At 55.7% G+C, this 20,716-nt stretch overlaps 2 protein-coding genes across 2 annotated transcripts in view; one reads left to right on the top strand and one right to left on the bottom strand.

Annotated features, from left to right (window-relative positions):
• NECAB2 (N-terminal EF-hand calcium binding protein 2) overlaps positions 1-14,687 on the top strand; it is a 74,089-nt gene extending 59,402 nt beyond the window's left edge. The window contains exons 6-13 of the mRNA XM_040075241.2: positions 9,299-9,435; positions 12,018-12,136; positions 12,245-12,324; positions 12,615-12,671; positions 12,785-12,897; positions 13,198-13,275; positions 13,625-13,716; positions 13,889-14,687. Coding sequence (XP_039931175.1) covers positions 9,299-9,435; positions 12,018-12,136; positions 12,245-12,324; positions 12,615-12,671; positions 12,785-12,897; positions 13,198-13,275; positions 13,625-13,716; positions 13,889-13,917 — 705 coding nt within the window. The 3' untranslated portion in view covers positions 13,918-14,687. The remainder of the gene's footprint in view (positions 1-9,298; positions 9,436-12,017; positions 12,137-12,244; positions 12,325-12,614; positions 12,672-12,784; positions 12,898-13,197; positions 13,276-13,624; positions 13,717-13,888) is intronic.
• Positions 14,615-19,058, bottom strand: SLC38A8 (solute carrier family 38 member 8). Its single transcript, XM_058422140.1, has 10 exons — positions 18,888-19,058; positions 18,257-18,455; positions 17,888-18,041; positions 17,676-17,780; positions 17,314-17,371; positions 16,940-17,054; positions 16,661-16,808; positions 16,376-16,575; positions 16,153-16,204; positions 14,615-14,866 (listed from the first exon to the last, which is right to left on the bottom strand). Exons 1-10 carry the CDS (start codon positions 19,056-19,058, stop codon positions 14,770-14,772), a joined length of 1,299 nt encoding a protein of 432 aa, XP_058278123.1. The 3' UTR covers positions 14,615-14,769.
• Positions 19,059-20,716: the final 1,658 nt, after the last annotated feature.

The raw sequence follows: 20,716 nt of genomic DNA, 5'->3' as shown, positions 1-20,716 counted from the left end.
GAGGTAGTGTGCTGTGGGCCGAGCCGAGGAGGAAGGTTTTGCTTTTTCCAAGCAGTTGTAAGTGCTTCCCAATCCAGCTACAGCCCTCCTGCAAGCAATCCAAATTTAAATCTCCCTTCCATCTATCTTTGAATCTAAAAGAGACACTCAAATCACTCCACATTAAAGAAGTGACAATGGTAAAAAGTTTCAGGAGTTAGAACGGGAAATGGCAAATTTCTCCCCCCGTCTTGCTGCTGAGTAAAGAGCTCGATTTCCTTGCTTGATCAGAATCCATCCATTCTGATGTTTGTGAGGAAGGCAGCATGGAAAGTGAAGGTATATATTTAACCTGTTGATGTCTTTCCATAATAAATTAAAGGCGAAAGTTTTTGGCCAAGCACTGATCTGTCTGAAGAGTTAGTGATTTTTTTATCAACCTTATGAAAGGGTTAAAAAAAATCAGGACAACATTAATAGCTTATTTTTAATGATTAAGTTTCTGTGTCTGTTCATGTCTCATTTATATTCATTATTAGCGATTTTCATGACCATCAGGTTTGCCAACTCAGTATTTTAAATAAATGTTAACATGCTAATAGAGATCTCAGTAATTCCTTCCAGCTTGCTGTTGGTGATGCCTTCTGCCACTGCTTTCCAATGTGATGTGAATATATATGACTAATTCTTCCTAATTTTGCAAGGGGAAGATGGTCAGTTCCCTGCTCATAAATTAGGTATCTAAGCATGAGATAACTGCAGCAGAAGCAGGGTGGTTACTCATAATCCAAATCCACTCACAAGAACCCCTTTCTCCCTCCTTGATTCAGCAAACCGTGGCAGGATTCACTTGCCTTAATTGCAACAGGTCAAGGTTGTCTGCCTAAACCTGAGCTGGTCACCTCCATGAGGATTTTGTGGAGAGGAACAGGGAGATCTGGAGCACCTTCCTCCTGTGACAGTGAAGGATCACAGCGCTTCATCCCAAATGCAGACACTTCCCAAGCCAGGTGAGGCAGGGCAGCCCCAGCATCCTCCCACCCCTCATTTTATGGGCCTCTGGGGTGTGCTGCTCTTCACTGCCTGGCAGATTTCTGGCGAGGGAACAAGCAGAGCAAGACTCCATCACAGAGAGGAGCTGGCAAAGAGGTGTTTAATGAAAAACACTGCTCCCCACTGTGATTTTGTGAGCAAAGTGGTACAAACCTCATCAATGAATTATTCAAAGGCAGGAGCTTTGTTCAAGTGAAGAAGCAGGGGAAAAGAAAACCCAACAGGGAAGCAGCTGTTGTGAGCTGTAGAGAAACCTGTCTCCAGTGTTCAAACAGGATACATTTGTCTTGGAAGGAATTTAAACGTCGTCAGGTTCCACCACTTTGCCGTGGGCAGGGACACGTTCCACTAGACCAGTGGAGGACAAAGCCCCTCCAGCCTGGCCCTGGGCACTTTCAGGGCTGGGGTTGTTTCCTTCTGCTCCATCTTCTCCCCATGTGATGCTGTAACCAAGGGTCCCACACTGATGGGTTAGCAGGAAGTTTAAAAGATTCATACATTTAATATATATATTTAGAAACACTGGAAGAGGTGAAAGGTGGCCAAAGCAGCAGGTTTTGGCAGAGTTAAGTGTGGTTTTGTGCCCCCTGATGCTCAAGCCTGTTGCTGTCCCTACACCTTTTCTTGTGCCCAGAGCCTGCAAAGGGCTGGGTGACGATGCTGAGCACTGGGAGTTTGAGCAAACCGCTTTGCTCGTGAGCTGCTCCTGCTCCTCCATAATAAAATACACATTTCCTAAGCTGGAGAAACCTGTCGATCCTTTAGGAGCATTCCTATTCCCTCCTTTTCAAACAATGTATTTGGGGCAAACAATAAATGAAGCCTAACCTTTGTCTGTGTTGTCTTTCTGAGAGGTGCCAGCTGACAGGAGGGCATGGAGAACCGTGGCATTTAATTGCTGTTTATATTTCTCACCTTAAAAGACAACTGATTATTTCTTGCTCATAAAAAGAGAAAGCAGCAATTATCTCGTGCTGGAGGAGCTCGTAAAGTATCAGCAGTAATTAGATTCAGTAGTGGAAGGTCTCACACAGCAAAACAAAATCTGTCATTGTAATTATTTTCCAATAGAGTGATGTCCGTGCCGCATTGAAACGACTGCCGGTGACAATTGGAAATGCAAAGTCAAATTGGAGAGAAAGGAAATGAACTTTTGGGTTCTAAATAAAGCTGGCAGCAGGAGACGTTCCTACATAACTCTCTTTTACTGTTGTGTAGTGCAGCAGATCCCAAAGCCAACCCCAGCGGGACGCCGTGGTTCGTGCCCGGTGTCGGGGGCGTGGGGCTGGGAGAGCTGAGGCTGTCGGTGCCGTCCCTCCCCTCGGCCACCGAGTGCCCTGCCCTAGGGGACAGTGCCCAGAGGCTTCCACCACCCCTGGCAGCTTGGGGGGCGGCAGAGGAGGGGCTTACCGCTGCACACCCTCGCCCAGACACCCCGGGAAATGTGACTTTGCTTGGGAAGAAAACGGTGTGGGATTTTGAGCCTGAGGGGCTCGATTGGCCTCGCTCCTGCCGGGTCCAGGTCCCACTGCCAGCTGCACTGGGATTGCTCCTGCTTCCAGCTTCTGCCAATTAAGCATTTCGCAGGACTGACCGTGGAAACATCAGCAAGGCTGACCTTAAGCGGTGAGGCAAACTTTAAAAGCAAGCTGCAAAGAAATCGCAAATGTGCTGAGTGATGAACATTTTCAAGGATGAAGCAGCTCAGCTTTAAAGTCGAATCATCCCTTCCTGGAGATGCTCCTGTTCCAAAGCACTGGTGACTGACCTTGGTGCGTGCCCTGTCCCAGATGGAAGGAGAGTGCTCGGGAAGCAAAATTACCCAAAATTGGAGCTGAAATTGCAACAGCCCATGCACATGCCAGGATGAGACTGGCTTCAGGGAATAGTAGGGTGCAGCAGGAAGTATTTATGGGGCAGCCCTGAGGATTTGAGGGTGGCCCTGGACCAGCCAATGCTTGGTGTTCAGCATCTCCTTTGGTCCTGGAGAGAGAGCAAAGAGATGTGAAAGACTGTGTTTTACTCCTTGCTTGCTCACTGACAGCTCCACTGCCAGTGTCTCAGTTATCTCATTTAATGGACCTGGGCAGGAAATATGACCAAGTGGTGACACAACACACACACCCTGAGAGCCTTCTCCTGTCAGAGTGCCAAACACCACATGTGTGTCTATGGACTGGCACTGCACCCAAAGCAGCTGCAAATGCATTTTCCTCTTAAAATTCATCATTTAGACGTGAGAATATGTAAATCATAAAGGGAAAACTGGGTGCACTGACTTTCAATACCAACTGCTGCTGCTGCTCCAGCAGCAGTAGGGAGCCCAGAGGTATCCACATACAGGTTTTGGATGTTGGTTGTGAGTTAAATTGTTCCTGCAGCAATCCACCCTTCTTGTCTCTGCCTCATGGGACGTAATTGCAGTGAGCAGGAGATGCTGGGCTCCTGGGGCTCCCTGGAGGTGCTGCAGCAGATGTCTTCTCCCCTCTGCTGGTGCCAGGCTGACCATGGGTCTCCCCCAGCGCTCAGCCTCCAGCAGCAAACTGCAAATCGCCCTTGTTTGAGCAGCTCAGCTACAGCCCCAGAGCAAGAAGCATCTGCCAGCAGTCGTGGATGCTAAAAATGGTGGATGGTATTTTTTATTTTACAGCACAGCCCAGATCAGCAATATAGAGTGCTCTTATTTGCATTCTTACCTGCCAAACTTAAGCTTGCCAAAAGTGATATTGCTCTTTTTTGAACGATGACACCTCGAGATAAAATAGTTGCTAGAAATAATCCTCAAAAAGAACCTTTTCCTCCCCTCCTCCAGCTAATCCTTTATCTCAGCCTTTCATTTAACTTGAGCAGGTTTTCTCCTGCCCTGGTGCTCTCACTGAGGGTGTCAGGTTCTGGGGCAGGGCTGTGCCAGGTGATGGACCCGTGGCAGGGTGCAACAGCGGCACAGGGCTGGCACTTCTGGGTTGTGCCCAGCCAGAAAATGTGAGCTGCTCAAGGCTTCTCACAGACCTCTTGCTCTGGCCTTGCCTCATGGTGGTTAAATGAAGAACAGCTGAGGACTTCTGGTCTGTGAAGTCCATGGGGTCCAGTGCAGTGCAGCACAGCCAGGTCTGAAGCACCCCTGTGATGCAGTTAAAGATGTAATCATGGTGAATGGCTGTGGCTGAAAAAAGAAAAGCGTGGTGATGGGTCAGTGAATTGGTGAAGGATGAGTCAACTCTGTGTTTTGAATGACACATTTCTGAATAATTTCTGTATCAATTTCTATAGCAAAAAAACAGATGCTTATCTCTGGGAAAGTTATGGACATTTATAGTTGAAAAACAATCTGAACAGAAAGGAGGTGTTCTTGTTTAACTTCTCAGAAAGTATTTCTGCAACTCTTCCCTGAAACTAATTTAAGAAAACATGGCACCACAAATTAAAACAAAATGTGCTGCTTCAGTTCTGCGAGAACTGAATTTTCCCCAACTTTTCTGTCCAGACTCCAGACCAGAAAGCCAATTCTCTGTGCGATGCCATCCGGAGCGATTTTCTTGCCAGCTCTGCAGGGCTGTGCATGGGATCCAGCTGGGCTGCCAGACTGTGGGGAGCAGGGACTGGAGGGGACATGAATCTTAAGGTCTCTCTTGGAGCTTATTTTTAGATTAAGATCCTCATGCACTGCTCTTCTGCTTGCCTAAAGTTGGCAAAGTTCACGTCCCTCCGTTCTCTCTGAAAAGGAAGAGCATCTTCTCTGGAGGTCTTGCTTGTGCTGTCCTGGCTCCAGCTCCCGTGGACCTCCTGGTTTTCCTCCTCTTCCCTCCCATTTTAGGTGTGTTGCTCCCGGGATTTAGGTAAATTACATGGTGAAGGCGTCACTGCTGTTCTCTTGCCAAGCAGTCTGAGAGCAGCTTTGAAGGAGCCAGCAAAAGGAAGGGCAGGGAGCAAGCCAGAGCAGAAGCGTGTGGCACAGCCAGGCTGAGCCTTCAGCAGCTTGACCATCCCACACTGCTACATCTGCAGGGTCCTCTGAGTGGGTCCTGTTTGGAAAACAAAGTCTGCACTTTCCTTGGAAAACCGAAATAAAATATGTATCAAATTGCTGCCTTGTGGGTATTAAATACCGCTAATTAGGAACGCGTGTGAAGCAAAAGGCTGATTATAGGCAGGGTGTTGAGGAGTAGGAGGCCACACTTCCAAGCCCTTTCTTTGCCTGCTGGATGAGAGCACAAGGTGCAAAGGGGCCAGCAGATACCTGCCCTTCACATCCCTGAGGCTGCACGGAAACGCTGGGATCCCAGCGCAGCAGGGAGGTTCTCTAACAGTGAGAACAGACAAGTCCTGTGATAATTCCCTGGGAATGGTCCATGGCAGGAGACCTTCAGGACCAGACAAGGTAGGCGTGAGACGAGTCCAACGTTGAGATTTGCAAAAGGAGGATTTTATAGCAAAAAAACTTTTCAAATCCATATGATGCTGTTGTCATTTTTTTAAATCTGAACAGGTGTCTCATTTGTTTTTTTGAAGCTGTTTCGGGAAGGCTGAGGGTCTTTCATATGGTAATGCTTTCATTTATCAACTATTTAAATGCCTGTTCTCTTCAGGTTTCTCCTACTGATTATGTGCCAGGCAATCAGTTTTGGGTCTCTGCTTTGGAAGGGATTTAAAAGTCGGGGGGAGGAAAAGGAGAAAGAGGCAGGTCTGAGTGTTATTTTAATTATAAGAAAATATCTCTTGGAAGCAAACAGGCAATTATGAGCAACAAATTTAAATCAGCCACTCAGAAATTACAGTACAACACATGCCTGGTTTTTAAAGGGCTGGGTGGGTGGAAGATAACCTCTCTATCATCCCAGGATGAGGCTTGACGGGTGTTTTATGGCATGGCAATAAGTTTGTTGTCGGGTTTTGTTTTTTTAACTGAAGGAGAAGTGTGGGTGAAGCAGAGTTGCCTTTGGTTCCCAGCTGAAAAGCCTTCTCAGTTTGGTGGCATCACTCTGTGGGTGTGCTTGGACTGTAGCTATTAACATTTGGAGAAGTCACCAGTGTCCCCAGGTGTGGTAATTGTCAGCCAATTTGCCCAGTCTTGCTGGAAGCCAGCACTGGGAAGCCTTGTTGGTCGGGTTGTAACCCTGCGAGGCAAAGGGAAGATGTGGGGAGGTCACAGTGGGTCTCCGAGTTCGTGGGTGGTGCAAAATAATCTATATTTTACATCCTGTAGTCTTAATGAGCTGAAGAGTGACCTTTAAAAATGCCAGCAGAGAAGCTTTGAGATGTTCAACAACATTAAAACTTCCATTCCGACCGGAGACCCAGCCCTGGGCAATATTCCCCCAAAAATGCAAGCTGTCCTTTTCCCACTCTTCTCTCATTTTTGAATGTCTCTGTTTCATTTCTTGCCTTATCAAATCATGATGCTTTCTGAGGCTCTCCTGGGAGCCATCAACACAGTAATCTCAAGGCCATCCTTTCACTGATGTTTTCACACTTGCTGCTCATTGCAAACACTTACAGCTACCTGCTTGCAGCAGCAGAGGTCAAGGCCAGGCAGTTCAGCAAAGAGCTTGCATGGAAATGATGGATGGAAAAGAGCAGGCTTGGAGATGTGCAAGAGCTTCTGGCACAAAGCAGCTTCATTGAGCAGCAGTTATTATATGATCTCCATAAATATTTTAACTTCTCAAGCTAAGCAAGCAAGAAATAACTCTTCAGGGTGGAATTAATAAGACCAAACCTCATTAAATCTCACTAGGATAGTCTGACAAATGTTTTAATAAGACAATGGGAAGGATCCCTTTATGGCTGGTCTTTTTAATGGTTTGTTTTTGCAGCCCTGCAGAAGACACGTGCTAGAGGAGAGCCTGAGGGATTGTTGAAAAAGCCTCTAAGCATTTCTGATTCAGCTCCTGAGAGCAAATGTCACAGCTGGGCTGGCAAATGGCCAGTTAGTTAAGTGGGAGGGAAAAAAAATCCCTGTTGTTTTGATTTCAGATCTATTTGACCTACTGGCCTGTCAAAAAGAGTCAGAACTTCACAAACACCCCAATTTCATCTGCACTGGCTGGAATAGCTTTGTACCCAACATCCATCCATCCATCCATCCACTGAATCTGTACGTAGGGAGTTGCACTGATTTAAATGAATGTGGGAATCACCTGCTTGATTTTTCCTAAAGCTGAACCAATATTATGGGTTGTGGCTAGGCAATAAAAAATCCAACATTTAACTACTCATACTCTCACAGCTTCAGCACCACCATCACCCTGTTGTGCACCACCTTCTGCTGGGGATCACCACATCATCCATATCCCCCAGAAACACTGTGCCTGCAATGGGGAAAGGAGCAAGTTTTCTTGTGTTAGACACAAGTCATTAACTGCTGCTAATTGGATGCTCAACAAGCTGTCAAGAAACTAGTGCTTCCATACCTAACCAGGGGTGAGAAATCAGCTCTGCGATCAGTTTCCCCAAAGGGCTTTTTCCATCAGCCCATTCTTCTTTTATGATTTAATACGGGAGACAAAGGCAGAGTTGAAGGCCCTCTGGGTTCCTGCAGAGCTGCTCCAGTTGCCATGGAAATAACCCTTGTTAACAGCTTCGCCATAAAACAGGAATAATTTGCTTTGGGGAGCTTGGAGCGCTCATGTTGTGCTGCTGCATGCTCAGATAACCAGCAGTGCTGGGACCACTCCAGTCCCCTGAGTGTGGGCATTGCTGATGGAATGCAGGGAGCCAGGAGCATCCACCCCTGTCCCATGGCTCCAAAATTCGTGAATTCCTTGCAAAGGAGTCCCATGCCAGGAGGTGTGAGCACACAGGGACACGCTGCCCAGCAGGGTTTTGCCTGGGCAATGTGCTGTCCCAGCAGGCACTGACGGGCGGGAAAGGGTCTGTGAAAAAGTGGTGTTGATGAGCTTGGGTTTAGGGGAGCCTTTTTTTCACTGCAAATATTTTCAGCTCTGATGCTGAGGGGTTGGCTTGAGCCAGGGCTGGTGAGGTCAGTGGCCACTGAGCTGGCCTTGGTCTGGTTGGAGTGGTGTTTGTAATAAATACAATAGACCAAATTCTATAAATCAAAATTTTAGAATTTTATTGAGAGACAAAATAACCGTCTCTGATAGCCACAATTAAAAGGACAGCGTCGAGCCCAGGATCGGCGCTGGGTGAACGCGGTAACACACTCAGTCAGTCTGTCACCCCCCAAGTTCACATTTCTGGCTTGGAGCAGTCTCTTTTTACACACTGGATCGCTGAGAGAAACTCAGGACTCCGAGGTTCCCTCTTCAGAGGCAGTCTCATTAGATATTCATGTTCGGGTTCTGATGTTTTGAATGGATTTGCCCGGGAAGACAATGTCCTTGATTGTTGTGTCCAGGTGCGGTGTAGAGATGTTAATGTCGGGAGGAGACGGATGAGATATCGATCTGATGTGATCATTTGGTTCTCCGGGTTCTCCATCTCCCTTTTCCGTTGTCTTTGTTCTCCTTTTAACGATTCCCGGCAGAGGTGTCCTCGTGTCCCTTCTGTGTAATTCTTAGCATAGTTTCTTGTGTCCCTCCTGTGTAATCTCTGGAAAAAGAAATTCCTTGTACCCCTCTCCGTGCAGTTTTCATCTCAGTTAACCCGTAGTATATCTGATTAGAAGTAAAACTTATATTTACAGGGGGTGAATTACATCTTATATCTTTTAACGCGAATTAACTTTAGGACATATATCACAGTGTTGAACCAGTGTTGGATTGGTCGGGTCAGTGTTGGACGGCCTGTGCCAGTGTCCCACCCGTGCTGTGACTGTCACGAGGCGTGGGAACGGGACTGTGCCACGGGCAGGGCTCAGCAAGGCTGGGCTGGGAAAGGGGCCCTGGGTGCTTCATGCAGATCAGTTGTTCTATTAAAATATTTTTGGGTGTTCTTTGTCTGGAAAGAGTTTGTACTACGCTGGAAGCTTCTGTCAGTCAATCAGCACACTGGGCCCTTGAAATCATCCCAAACCCCTTTAACTTTGGTGCTGGGTTGGCCGTGCTGTTGTGGGCTGGGGAGCCGTACAACGTCCAAAGCACAGGATGCACTTTTCACACCTGCACCCACCGGCTGCAAGGCAACAGGAAAGTAATTTAAGATGGTGCTAAAGAGAGCAGCTACGGGCTTCGTGCACCGCCTCTTTACGCGGTGGGGACACGGAGGGGACCAGCCCGTGGCGGGCTGCCGGGCGGGCGCTGCGCTGCGCTGCGCGGGGACCCCGGCGGCGCAGGGCGCCCACCGCGCTCACCGTGTGCCTCTGCAGGTGTACGAGAGCGGCAGCAACGTGGACCAGTTCGTGACCCGCTTCCTGCTGAAGGAGACGGCCAACCAGACGCAGTCGCTGCTGAGCTCCGTGGAGAGCGCCGTGGATGCCATCGACGAGCAAACCAACCCCGCCAGGTCTGCAGCGCTCCCGCCCCGCTCCGGGGCGCGGGGGTGCAGGGGGAGGCGGAGGATGCTTCCGCGGGGCGAGGGAAACGCGGCAGACATCGTGCAGGAGCGAAGGGGAGCCGGGAGAGGGGCTGCCTTTCTGTCTGCCTCCCTTCCCGGCTGCCTGAACTCCGGGGGCTTTCCTCCCCTGCCCTCTCCCGCCCTGCCCCTTCCCCTCCCGCAGTCCCCAGGTTCCCCTCGACGAGAGCGGTGTGTGTGGGGATGCAAAGCGGGGACAGCCCCCGGCACCGGGCTGGGCAGCGCTGGGTGCCCGGGGCCGCCTCTCGGAGCAAACCCAGGCAAAACACCTGCGGAGGGGCGGCCGTGCCCGGGGCGAGCTGGGCACAGCCCGCAGGAGCAGCTTCCCGTGCCAGGGGCGCTGCCCGTCCCGCAGAGCGCTCAGCGAGCGTCACCACCCGCAGCAAAAAGGGGCCTGAGCACTGAGACAGGCAGCGCCGTCCCCGTCCCGGCAGCCCAGCACACGCCTCGGAGCTGGGGCGGCGCGGAGGGGACCGCTCAGTGCCGCCAGGGCTGAGCTGTAAGGAGCTCCAGCAGCGAGGTGAAGCCTCAGCACAGCCCGCTCGGGTCAGCGTCACGCAGCTCCCCAGTGTCCCCGTCGCCAGCGCTAACCAGGACACGCTGCCGTGGGAACCCGTCTGTTTGTCGGACGCCCACGGAGCAAACCCTTCCACTGCCGTTCCTTCAGAACCAGGAGGCCTCGGGACGCTTTGGTGGGGAGGTTTTGGCTTCCCCAAGCCGTGGGAGGGCAGAGGGGCACGTGGAGAGTGAAAATCCCAGCTCCTTCCTGAGACAGACTCTGTGGAACACAGTGAGACCTGGGCAGCTCTGCCGCCATCCCACCAGCTTTTCCAGCAGAGATGCTGTGGGTTTCGTCATCTCACGTCTCTTTCTTGTCTTTGTTTTGTGGCAAACCTTGTACAAAAAGAAGTAGGAGCTCCTGAAAAACAATGAAGAGGAAACAAAACCCAACATCAGGCAGAGCAATTAGAGCCCATGAAAGACTTTGCTGGCTTTTATTTGCTGATGTGTGAGCCCAGATCATAATGGGGAGTATTGTAGTTGTTTTCTCATGAAGATAATAGCTAAAAAGAAAAAATGAATCCCACAAAAAATTTATCTCCTGCATCCGCATGAAGACAAAGAGGTAGCCTAAAAGGCACAGAAATAAAGGGCTGTAGAACAAAGTGCGAAGGCAGAGGTCCAAGACGGAGACACCTCATTAAATTGTGATTAAAATAAATCTCTCTCTGTTTTTGCATAATTTCCTGTCTATTGACAGGGGATTGTCCAGGACCAGCAGTGGTATAATTGCACAGCCCGTAGCAATAGGATGCTCCCGCAACCTTTATTGTTGTTCCTGCTTCCTTATCTTGGAGATGTTCTTCAGGACCAGATCCGCACCCCGTGCTCCTGTGTGGAGCCCACATTGGCTGATTTTCGGGGTAGCTGGGGAAAGGGAACACAGCAAATGTGCTTTGGAGGAGGCAGGTGCCAGGGTAGGGACAGGAGGGCAGGGAGATGCTGGCTGGTGTGGTGCCCACTGGCTCCGGGGCATTCAGCATGTTGTCTCCAGCTGGGAGCTGCTTGATTAACAAAAGATGCCAAGAGGAGCCAGGGCTCCCAGGCAGCTCTGTCAACAGTCAGCTGGCACAGAGCTGCTCTTGCTGGAAGGAAACACAAAATCCTTTGAGCTACTCAGCCTCTCCCTCTGTGGTGCAGGCTTCCTGTTGGTGGAGGAGAAAGAGAGGGTCATTGTTCCCCAAACCCATTCCCATCTCACACACGTGGATGGCAGCTGCAAGCCCTTGTGAGGATAGCAGGTCTTAGCATTCTCTCTGGCTTGCAAATAAACCGGGTCCTGGGAGGACCACTGAGGATCTGGTGCTGGATGGTGATTATGGATGCTCCATCAGTAGAAGTGTTTCAGGACAGTTTTTTGGATCTTTGAGCAGCCTCCAGGCCAAATGGGCTTTGTAGACCCAGACAGAGAAAGCAGGGTGGAGGAAATGCTACAACGGGTGTGTTTCCATTCTCCAGAACTGCAGCTGCAGTCTGTTAGTGGGATACCCAGCCTCTGCTCACGGGCAGCCTGGGTGACAGCAGCTTTTCCTGTCTGAAAGTCACCAAAGCCATTGGACTGCCAAACCAGCCCCAGTACGGTGCAGCTGGCTGGGCACAGCTTCAGGGGCCTGAATGCCCCACGTTGTAGGTGTCTGTCTAGGACAGAAGTCCCTGGAGGCTGCTGGTGGTGCCAGGAGGGCTGTGCCGTTCCATAAGCAGGAAAGAAAAACGATGGCTGCTGAGAGCAGCCCACTGCCGTTCCTGTGTTTCTGACCCACTTCCCACACTGGCAGATGCCAAAGGACGGTGCAGGAAGGATGCCTGCACTGCCTGGGCACGGTGGGCACTGTTGCTCTCCAAGGGGTCTGGCATCATTGGCAGAGGTGCCAGAAAGGGTCTCCAGTGCTGGCTCCCCCCAGGGCTGGCTCATGCCACTCTGTCCTGACACCCTGTGTGTTCTCTGGTTGCAGGCACTACCCCAGCAAGGATGGTCATGGCCTGAGTGACACCTGGTATGACAACCCCACGCCCAGCTACTCTCCCACCACCTGGATGGTCCCCAGGGAGCAAGGAAAGAGCTTCCAGGCTGGTAGGTGCTGGCTGCCTGGGGTGGCTTGGAGCACTCCAGTCCCAGCAGCAGCACGGGGGGTGTCCGCAGCTGCTCCTCACTCCGTCGCTGTCTCCTGGCTCTGTGCAGGTTCCCCCGACACCAAGGCAGAGGGGCTGGAGGGGCAGATCAACAGGCTGGCCAAGCTGATTGGCAAGTTGGAGGACAAGGTAAGGGCCAGCCTTTCACTGCGTGGGGCTGTGCTGCCTTCCAGGGACAGTTCAGGGACCTTGCCCCAGCTGTTGTGGGGCAGGGATGAGGACATGGTGTTGGGGACATTGGCTGCAATGGGAGCACGGGGAACTTTTGTGAAGGTGCCAGCGGCTCTTGGAGCCCATTCCCTGTAGAGAAGGGGGCACAGTCACTGCAAATGCTGGGTACAGGCACCCACCAAGCAGGGAGGGACAGGCAGCATCAGCCAACCCACCAGCCCCTCTGCTGCTTACTCCCCTTTTCCCAGACCCTCTGGTTTGACCTGCACCAGCGGCTGTCGGACAGCGAGAGCACGGCTTGCACGGTGAGTGTGCCCGACCTCCACCCATGGGTGCCGGGGTGCCCGTGCAGCACAGAGCCACACTTGGGGGGTGACTGTGTCTGTGTGTCTCACATGCTGTGCTCGGGGCCCGGCAGTACCTGCTCCTGGTGAGGAACGAGATGACGGTGTCACACAAGCACCTGGGCGAGTTTTGCAGCTCCCTGAAGCAGTACCTGAAGAGCGTGGCCGGGGAGCGGGACTGCTTCCAGTGGGTACCATCAGCACCTGCATGTAGGGGGGCTGGGGAGACGGGGGGCTTGGCATGGGCTGGGGTGAGGACCAGGTGAAGCGCTGAGGTGAAACAGCAGGGATTTGGGATGCAGTCATGCTCAGCCACCAACACTGCTTTTGCGTGGGATGGGGGGACGGGGAGGCGGGGAGGGTTTACCCCTACCGGGGCTGCTGGGGCTGGGTCCCCCCTTGGGAGCCCACCCTCGAGCACACCTGTGGCTGCAGAGGGGGGGATGCCCCACATTGGGGGCTCATCCCCTCTCCCTGTCTCTGCCAGCGTCACCGCAGTGAAGCTGCCTGATGGGGTCACTTTCATCGTCTATGAGTTCTGGGAGACCGAGGAGGACTGGAAGAGGTAGGGGAGGGGTTGAAAAAGCCCATTTTGGGATGCTTGGGTGCAGAGAGCTGTTAGAGCAGCTGAGCCCCAAGCTCTGTCCCCTGTCTGATGGCAGAGGAGCTGTCTGTCTGTCCTAGAGCTGGACAGGGAAGTTGGGGTGGGTCTCTCCACCTCCCACCTGGGAGTGCCTCTGGACATGGAGATGGGAAGGGTCGGTGTCCTGAATCAAGGCAGGGTGCTCTGCACAAGGAGAAGCGAGCAGGATTGCTGGCAGCCAGCCCTGCCAGAGCCCGTGGTGCTGTGGGGGGCTGGGTTGGTGTTTCTGGGGGGGTCTGGGTGTCACCTGCTCTCTCCCACCCGGGCGCAGGCACCTGCAGAGTGCCACCTGCAAGAGCTTCCAGCACGTCAAGGTGGACACGCTCAGCCAGCCTGAGGCCATCTCCAGTGTGGCCGTGCCAGGTAGGAGGGTGGGGGACAGGGGCCCTGGGCAGCCAGCACCTCTCCAGCTGCTGGGGAGCGAGGGTGGGCAGGTGGCGTGGTGTGAAGGGCAGCATGAGCTGAGCTGGCTGGGGGTCAGGGTGCCGTGGGGCTGGGCAGGGGTGAGTGACCCTCCAGTGATGCTCCCCTGCAGCTGCCTGGTGCACCCTGAGCCGAGAGTGACCGTCGGTGCCGGGGGCCGGCCAGCGCCTGTCCCCTCTGCGGGGTGGCCGTGGCCATGGCTGGTGTCAGCAGGGCCTGGCTGCAGTGAAGGAAACTCCCGTGTGTGTGTCCCCCACCCCAGAGAGTCCTCCCTCAGCTACCCCATCACCTGGGTCATCTCTCCCTGGCGTGGGGTGCTCCCGGGGGAAAGGACTGCCAGGGAGGGCTGGCAGGGTTTGGGGAGGGGGACATCCCCCAGACATAGGTGGGCAGGGATGAGGGGCGGTGGGTACAGACTCTAGGGAGCAGGAATGGGAGTGGGAGGTGGGAGGCTGGAGTCCCCTTGAGAGCAGGGGGTATGTCGGGGGTCTGTGCAAGTCCCCAGGGGCCACCCAGGGAGGAGACTGGGGGGATTGAAGCTGTGCTGGTGCAGTGGGTCTGTGCCTGCAGGGATGGGGAGCCGTGTCCCAGGGTGGTGGCAGAGGGGGGTTTCCCTGCTCCCAAGGTGCCCCTTAGCCCTCGCAGGGTGTGGGAGGATCCCGAGGGGTTTCCTTTGCATGTGCACAGTTGCAGCTGGTGCCTTGCAGGCGTGAGGGTGGCTGCCTCCTCTCCTCCCTGGGGTCTGTACTTTGTCTGTGTGTCTGTCTGTCTGTGCCAACCCCATACCCACCCTGTGCGTGGGGGTCCCTCAGGGTGTGTGGCACAGGACCCCTGCCAATACCCTCTCCTGTCTTTATTAGCCACTGTACAACGGGGACGGTGATGCCAAATAAAACCACCACGGGATCCAGCGCTGTGGCTGTGTTCAGGGCATCTGTCCGGGGCAGGATGGTGGAGGGTCACGGTGGGATCACGGTGGGGCTCTGTGGTCCCTCAGCGCAGCAGCCCCAGCACGGCCAGGGCAGCGCTCTGCCCGCAGACAAAGGCACCGCCGAGAACGGAGAGAACTCCCCAGGTGATGAGAGCAGCCCTGCAGTGACATGAGCACAGGCTGCCAGGGTAGAGCTGACCTCAGGAACGGGCCAGCCCTGTACCCCAGCTCCTCTGGCTGTGGAGCTCTCTGCAGGGCCAGTCTCCTCTGCCTTGCTCCTGTGCATCGCTCCCCGTCGCTGGCTGAAGAGCCCAGCAGCCCCTCTGGGCCAACCCCAGTCTCCACTGCAACGACACACAAACCTTGGTCAGAGAGCTAGCAGGTGTCACCAAGAGATCACTCCCAATTCTGCCTGTGCCCAGCGCCCTGCTGAAGGAGCAGAGACCCACATCCACCCACCCACCCTGTGCTCAGGCACGGCCACTCCCCACACCCCCAGCCCCATATCCACACTTCCAGCCCCAACCCCGGGCCCCTGGGTCTGTAGCTGCCTGTTCTCTCCTCCCCGGGCACGCAGCCCCCTCGGCCCCACACAAAGCCCCTGGGATGCAGCACTCACCCCAAACCCGGCTGCTGCTGTCGGAGGCTCTCAGCACCGTGCTCCTTCCCGGACTGTTCCCCTGCAGTCTCCATCACCCCAGCTCATGTTGTCTCCTCTCCTCATGACGGGCTCATGCTCTGGCAGGTCTCCCCAAGGGACCTCTCCAAGCCTTTGTTACCCACCTGGGTGCCCCTGCACACCCTCTGCCTTGGCTCCTCCAGCACTTTGGCACCTTTTGGGACACCCTCGCCCCTCCCCAGATGTCCATGGGCCCCCCAGAGCACCCTCCTGACCAAGACCCCGATGTCCTGGGGTGTTCCCTCCATCCACCACACACCTCCATCCTCACTCAGATTCTGCTGCTCCCCCAGGGGCACCACAGACACGCTTAAGCACACACTTATCCCAAACCTCACCAGCTCCATGGCAGGTCCCCTTGACATGGGCTGCTGCTGCTGTGCCCCAGCCCCTCCAGACAGGAGCGGTGTTAGGACACACCACCCTGGCACAACAGACACCAAACACCTAACGGCCTCCTGGATTGGGGCACCCTGCCCCTCTGACCCCCAACGTAACCTCCACTCCAGCCCCCACCAGGTGCCCCGGAGCCACCAAACCTCACAGATCTTCTGTCCCTAAAGCCACTCTGGGCACCTCCTTGATGCCTGGACACAGCCCTGGTATCCAGGTACATCCCCAGTAGAGCACTTCCTTCCACACCCAAATCCCCCTCCTTGCAGGGTTCCCACCTCGACCAGGGTGACCCCCAGGGTTCGTGGCCCATGGGGTACCACCCCCTGCCCCTTCCCTTGCCCCCACAGCTGCTGAGCACACAGACACTCACTTTTTGCGTGGCCCAAGGCTGCGGGTCCCAGTCATGCACACGAGGCACAGCCCTGCTATCAGTGCACAAACTCAGCCCCAACGCAGCACCCCTCACCCAGCCCCACTGCACCGTCCCCCACAAGCACAGCCCCGCGCCCCCAAAATGGGGCCAGGACTGCAGCGAGGCCCTTGGCACCAGTGACCCCCGCACCGCTTTCCTCCCTCCCCGTGCCAACTCTTGCCTGGGAAGATGAAGATGAAGAAGGCGCTGATGCCCCCGATGAGTTCGATGACTTTGCCGATGTCGGGGACGAACAGGGCGATGCCCAGCGTGGCGGCCATCCAGGTGACCGTCAGTGCCACCCGGCCCCACCGCTCCTGCGCCTCAGGCGCTGCCACCGCCCCGCGCTTCGGGGTCGCCCACAAGTCCTTCACCACGGATCTGGGAGGGAGGATGGAGGGGGCCGATGGCACCCGGGGGAGCTGCGCCGGCCGGGGGCACACCTGGCCTGTCCCACCCCCCTCACCTGCCCAGCAGCACCACAATGGGGTAAATGGTGACAATGGAGACGCCAAAGAGCAGGCGGGCGACGATGACGGCCGGGTCATTCCCTGGGTAGGACATCAGGACATCGGACGCCACAGCCTTGCCGAAGGTCAGGTAGCCGTAGAGCCCTGCTGACAGGGAGGTGGGGGTGGGTGGCTGTGCAGTGAGCAGGACAGAGGAATTCGGAGCAGGATGGATGAGCCGAGGGGAGAGGGGACCCCCGGGCACGGGGGAGTGAAGGGTTTTGTGCTGGGGTTACCAGTGAGGGAATAGATGAGCAGGCAAATGAGCATGGAGAGCACAGAGACGGTGACCCAGTGGGAGAAGCTCTGGTTGCGCATGCTGCTGTAGATAGCCACGCATGCCTCGTGGCACTGCAAGGCAAGGGGGGACAGAGCTGTGGCCCCATGCAGGGACAGCGCCCACCCCCAGCATCCTCCCTCCCACCTATGGGTGCCCTGTCCTGCTCTGCCCCATTCCCAAGCACGTGTGTCCTGCCCCACAGCCACCGCGCGTGACAGCCACAGGTTCCCCTTCCAGCAACCTGCCCTTCCAGGGACGGTACCCCCATGGTCTGGGATGCCATGGGGGGCTGCCAGCTCTGCCCTGCCAGCTGTGGCCAGAGTGACCTACCTGGAAGCCAAAGCAGATGGTGGGAATGACACTGAAGATGGAGGTCCAGGAGGAGGACCTGGCATGTGGAGAGGAAGCACAGAGCAAGGGGCATGAGGCTCTCATGGAGAAGAAACCATGTCATAAACTGTGCGGCCTGGATGCCACTATGGGAATCTCTTGCCCAGAGGTTCTGGGAGAAAGGGGTATTGCTGGGGTGAAAGCTGGGGCTGGGAGCTACCATCCACTGCGAGCTGTCCCCAGCTCACCCCCATCACACACAGGTCCCACCACAGCCCTGCCCTGCCTCCAGCCACTGCTCCCGCGTCACTGCTCGTGCCATGGAGTTCAGGGCAGGAGGGACAAGGGGCTGACCCTCCTACCTGGAGGGCTGGGGGGGCTCAGTCAAACGCAGGCTCTCTGCCTGCAGGTAGTATTTCAGGACGATGACCAGAGTGAGGTAGCAGGCAGCCAGCGTGCCCAGGATGCTGTCAGGGCATGGGAGAGCATCAGCACACAGCCAGGAGGGAGGGAGGAGGGGGGCTCCCACAGGGTACCCAGGGGTGGGCCGCCACAGGGATAGCCCAGGTGGTACCTGGAGTACTTCTGGAAGCCGATCTCCCTGGGGACAGAGAGCGGGAAGATGACGAGGACACAGAGAGCTGAGAGGGTGAAGCGCTGGTCCACGTACCAGGGGGGCAGCTGGGGGGCCCCACTCAGCGTCCCATTGGGGTACAGGGAGTCACACACTGTGGGGGGGCAGCAGGGGGTCAGCTGAGCTCTGAAAGATGGCCCAAGGAGGTCGGGAGCATCACACCACGGCAGAACCAGGGAGCCCCACGTCCTCAGAACTTCCAGGAAAACCCTGGAGGTGACCCCAGCCCACGTGGGACCACCTTCCCCTCCCTCCTGAGAGCTGCCGGCCCCAAGCAAGCCCCAAACACAGCGAGGGGAAACAACTCACGTTTCTCCAGCTGGTCGCCCACCACCCTGAGGAGGGCCACGGAGATCATGAAGAGGTTGAGGAGGAAGCAGACCTCGCAGAGCTTCCCCACGGCCGCCCCGCACACGGCCCGGACCACGCCCTGGTAGGTGGGCTGGGCGCTGAGGGCCGCGGCATAGCCCAGCACGGCCAGCCCGCTCACCAGGAACACCAGCGAGCCCTGCGGGGACACCGGCAGCGGGGAGCAGCTCGCCCACCCTCCATCACCCCCAGCCCGGCAGCGGGCCACGGCCGGGGCCCAGGTAACCGGCCAGATCGCCTTGTGGCCCTGGGTTACAAGGGGCAGCAAAAGGATGGAGACACAGCCTTATGTGATACTTTGGGTTTAGATTTGGAGTTTTGGGAGCGTGTACGGGAGCAGACACCCATTTACTCTGAGTTGAGCTACAAGCCAGCTACAAGCGCGGCTTCAGCAGCAAAGAGCATCCCTAGGGTGGCACCGCGACAACAAACCCAAGGGTGTCGCCGGGGTCGGGAAGGGGGTGCCGCGCCAAGGGGGTCCCCGCCAGTTCCCCGAGCACCAGAGCAGGTGCATCCTCTCCCTCCGCTCCCTCCCCGGACCGGCGCCCCTCGGCCCCGCGTCCCTCCTTACCAGCTCCACCAGGAGGGCGGGGACGGCCCCGCCGGCCCTGCCGAAGGCCCAGGGGAAGCTGAGCAGCCCCGCGCCCAGCGCAGACTTGAGCAGGATGAAGACGGCTCCGGCGGAGGAGAGCCCGGCGGAGCGCCCCGCCGCCGGCAGCAGGGGCCGGCCCTCGCCCTCCATCGCGGCGCGTCCCGGCTGGGCTGCGGGCGGGGGAGCGCGGCCCCTCCGCAGGGCCCCCGGGGGCGGGCGCGGAGCGCGGGGCTGCGCGGACCCCCCGCCCCCGCGGGCCCTGGGGAGGGGGCGCCGGGGGACGGGCGGGAGGCGGCCCCGGGAGCCCACGGACAGCCCCGTCCTGCCCGCGGCCCCGCGCCGCACCCCCGGCTCTCAGAGCGCGCCTGGGGAACACAGCGGCGCCTTCGGCTGCCGGCGCGGGGCCGGGACAGGTGGGCTGGGGGCTCGTGTTCTCACTACCCTCGAAATTATCATCACAGGGCTGGGAGGACTGAGGCCTCCCTCATCCTGCTCTGTTCACCCAGACATGAAATTGCCACCAAGGGGCATTAGGGAGTGCCTCGGCATCTGCAGCTCACACCGCTCGTAACTCGTTGGGTGCAGGATGAGGCCAGCACCCCTGCGTGTCTCTGCAGCAGCTAAAAGCCCACTGGTGCTTTCCTACACTGGGAGACTCTGGAGAGGACCCATCCCATCCCACCCCGTGCTCCACGCAGGCGAAGGGGATGCCAGGTTAACAGGATGGGGTGATGGATGCTGCAGAGGACCTGCACTCCACAGGAATGAGGGGCCCATTCCCCACATGGGACAAACAGCAGCTCTGTGCCACTCCTGGCTCGTGCCAATGCCCCAGGGACCAGCACACTGGCGCTGGCTGACAGCCCCTAATGCATTTTTGATTTCCCAAATATGTGCCCTTCTGATCGTGGTAAGACGGATAAAGAGACTTTAATCAGCTGCTAGGAGGAATTATGGATGGCTAATTGTGCCTGCCACCTCCATTACATCTCTGCCGCCTACAGGGCTTATAAACACTTAGAAAGGCCCTTCCAAGCCTTCATTAGCTGCACACCAAAGGCTTCGGAAATAATTAGCCTCTACAACTTAGAAATTGGCCACTGGGCTGTAAAATACCAGCCACTGGGAAAGGCTCTTAATTCGGACTGGTACTTTGATGCAGCTTGATTCTGGTTTCAAGGCTGCAGTGGAGCTCTAATCTCTCATTAGTGCTGCGATGAGGAGCAAGTCCCATTAGCACCGACCTGAGAAGTGGCACCAAAGCTTTCCAGTCTCCCTCTGATGGAAGAACCTCAAACCAAAGAGGCACAGCTCATCTCCCACACCAACACAGCAGCCCCAGACAGCTTCTCTGCTCAGTGGCTCTGGGCTACATCCCTTATATTTCCTTCCTTTCTCCCACTTATCTGGGTGCTTCAGCCCACGGGCTGCAAGCCATAACCCGGGGGTCCCTGTGGGTTGGCAGCTTTACCTGCTGCTGCGTCTCCTTGGCAGGTGGAAAAAGGGCTGTTAATGTTTTCCACATTATAATCTTTGAAGACTGCAGAAGGTACAAAATGCAAATGGACAGCCCTTGTTTCATACAAATAAAAACACTGATCACAATTATGCTTTGCTTCTGCAATCCCTTCTAAGGGCTGGCCCTTGAGGTTTCACACCTTTACTGGCAGATTTTTTACAACCTGGACAAGTTGCACAGCTTCTGCTGGCTTGTCCTATGCGAGACCCTAGTGCCACAGGTGAGATGCTGAAAACCCCCTCCCTTACCCTTATGGATCTGTGTTCAGAAAGGGAGGAGCAAGAGGCTC

This window comes from Hirundo rustica, chromosome 11, assembly GCF_015227805.2.
Source record: "Hirundo rustica isolate bHirRus1 chromosome 11, bHirRus1.pri.v3, whole genome shotgun sequence".
Taxonomy (NCBI): Eukaryota; Metazoa; Chordata; class Aves; order Passeriformes; family Hirundinidae; genus Hirundo; species Hirundo rustica.
The sequence above is the reverse complement of the archived record's forward strand: the minus strand, read 5'-3'. Positions and strand labels throughout refer to the sequence as shown.

Bases quoted from the DNA above. Each gene is read 5' to 3' on its own strand.
- SLC38A8 (XM_058422140.1), bottom strand. From the start codon at position 19,058: ATGGAGGGCGAGGGCCGGCCCCTGCTGCCGGCGGCGGGGCGCTCCGCC. The intron at 18,456-18,887 runs GTAAGGAGGGAC...GTGTCCCCGCAG, and splicing joins CCGCCCTCCTGGTGGAGCTG to GGCTCGCTGGTGTTCCTGGT. The intron at 18,042-18,256 runs GTGAGTTGTTTC...GCCCCCCCACAG, and splicing joins GGGCGACCAGCTGGAGAAAC to TGTGTGACTCCCTGTACCCC.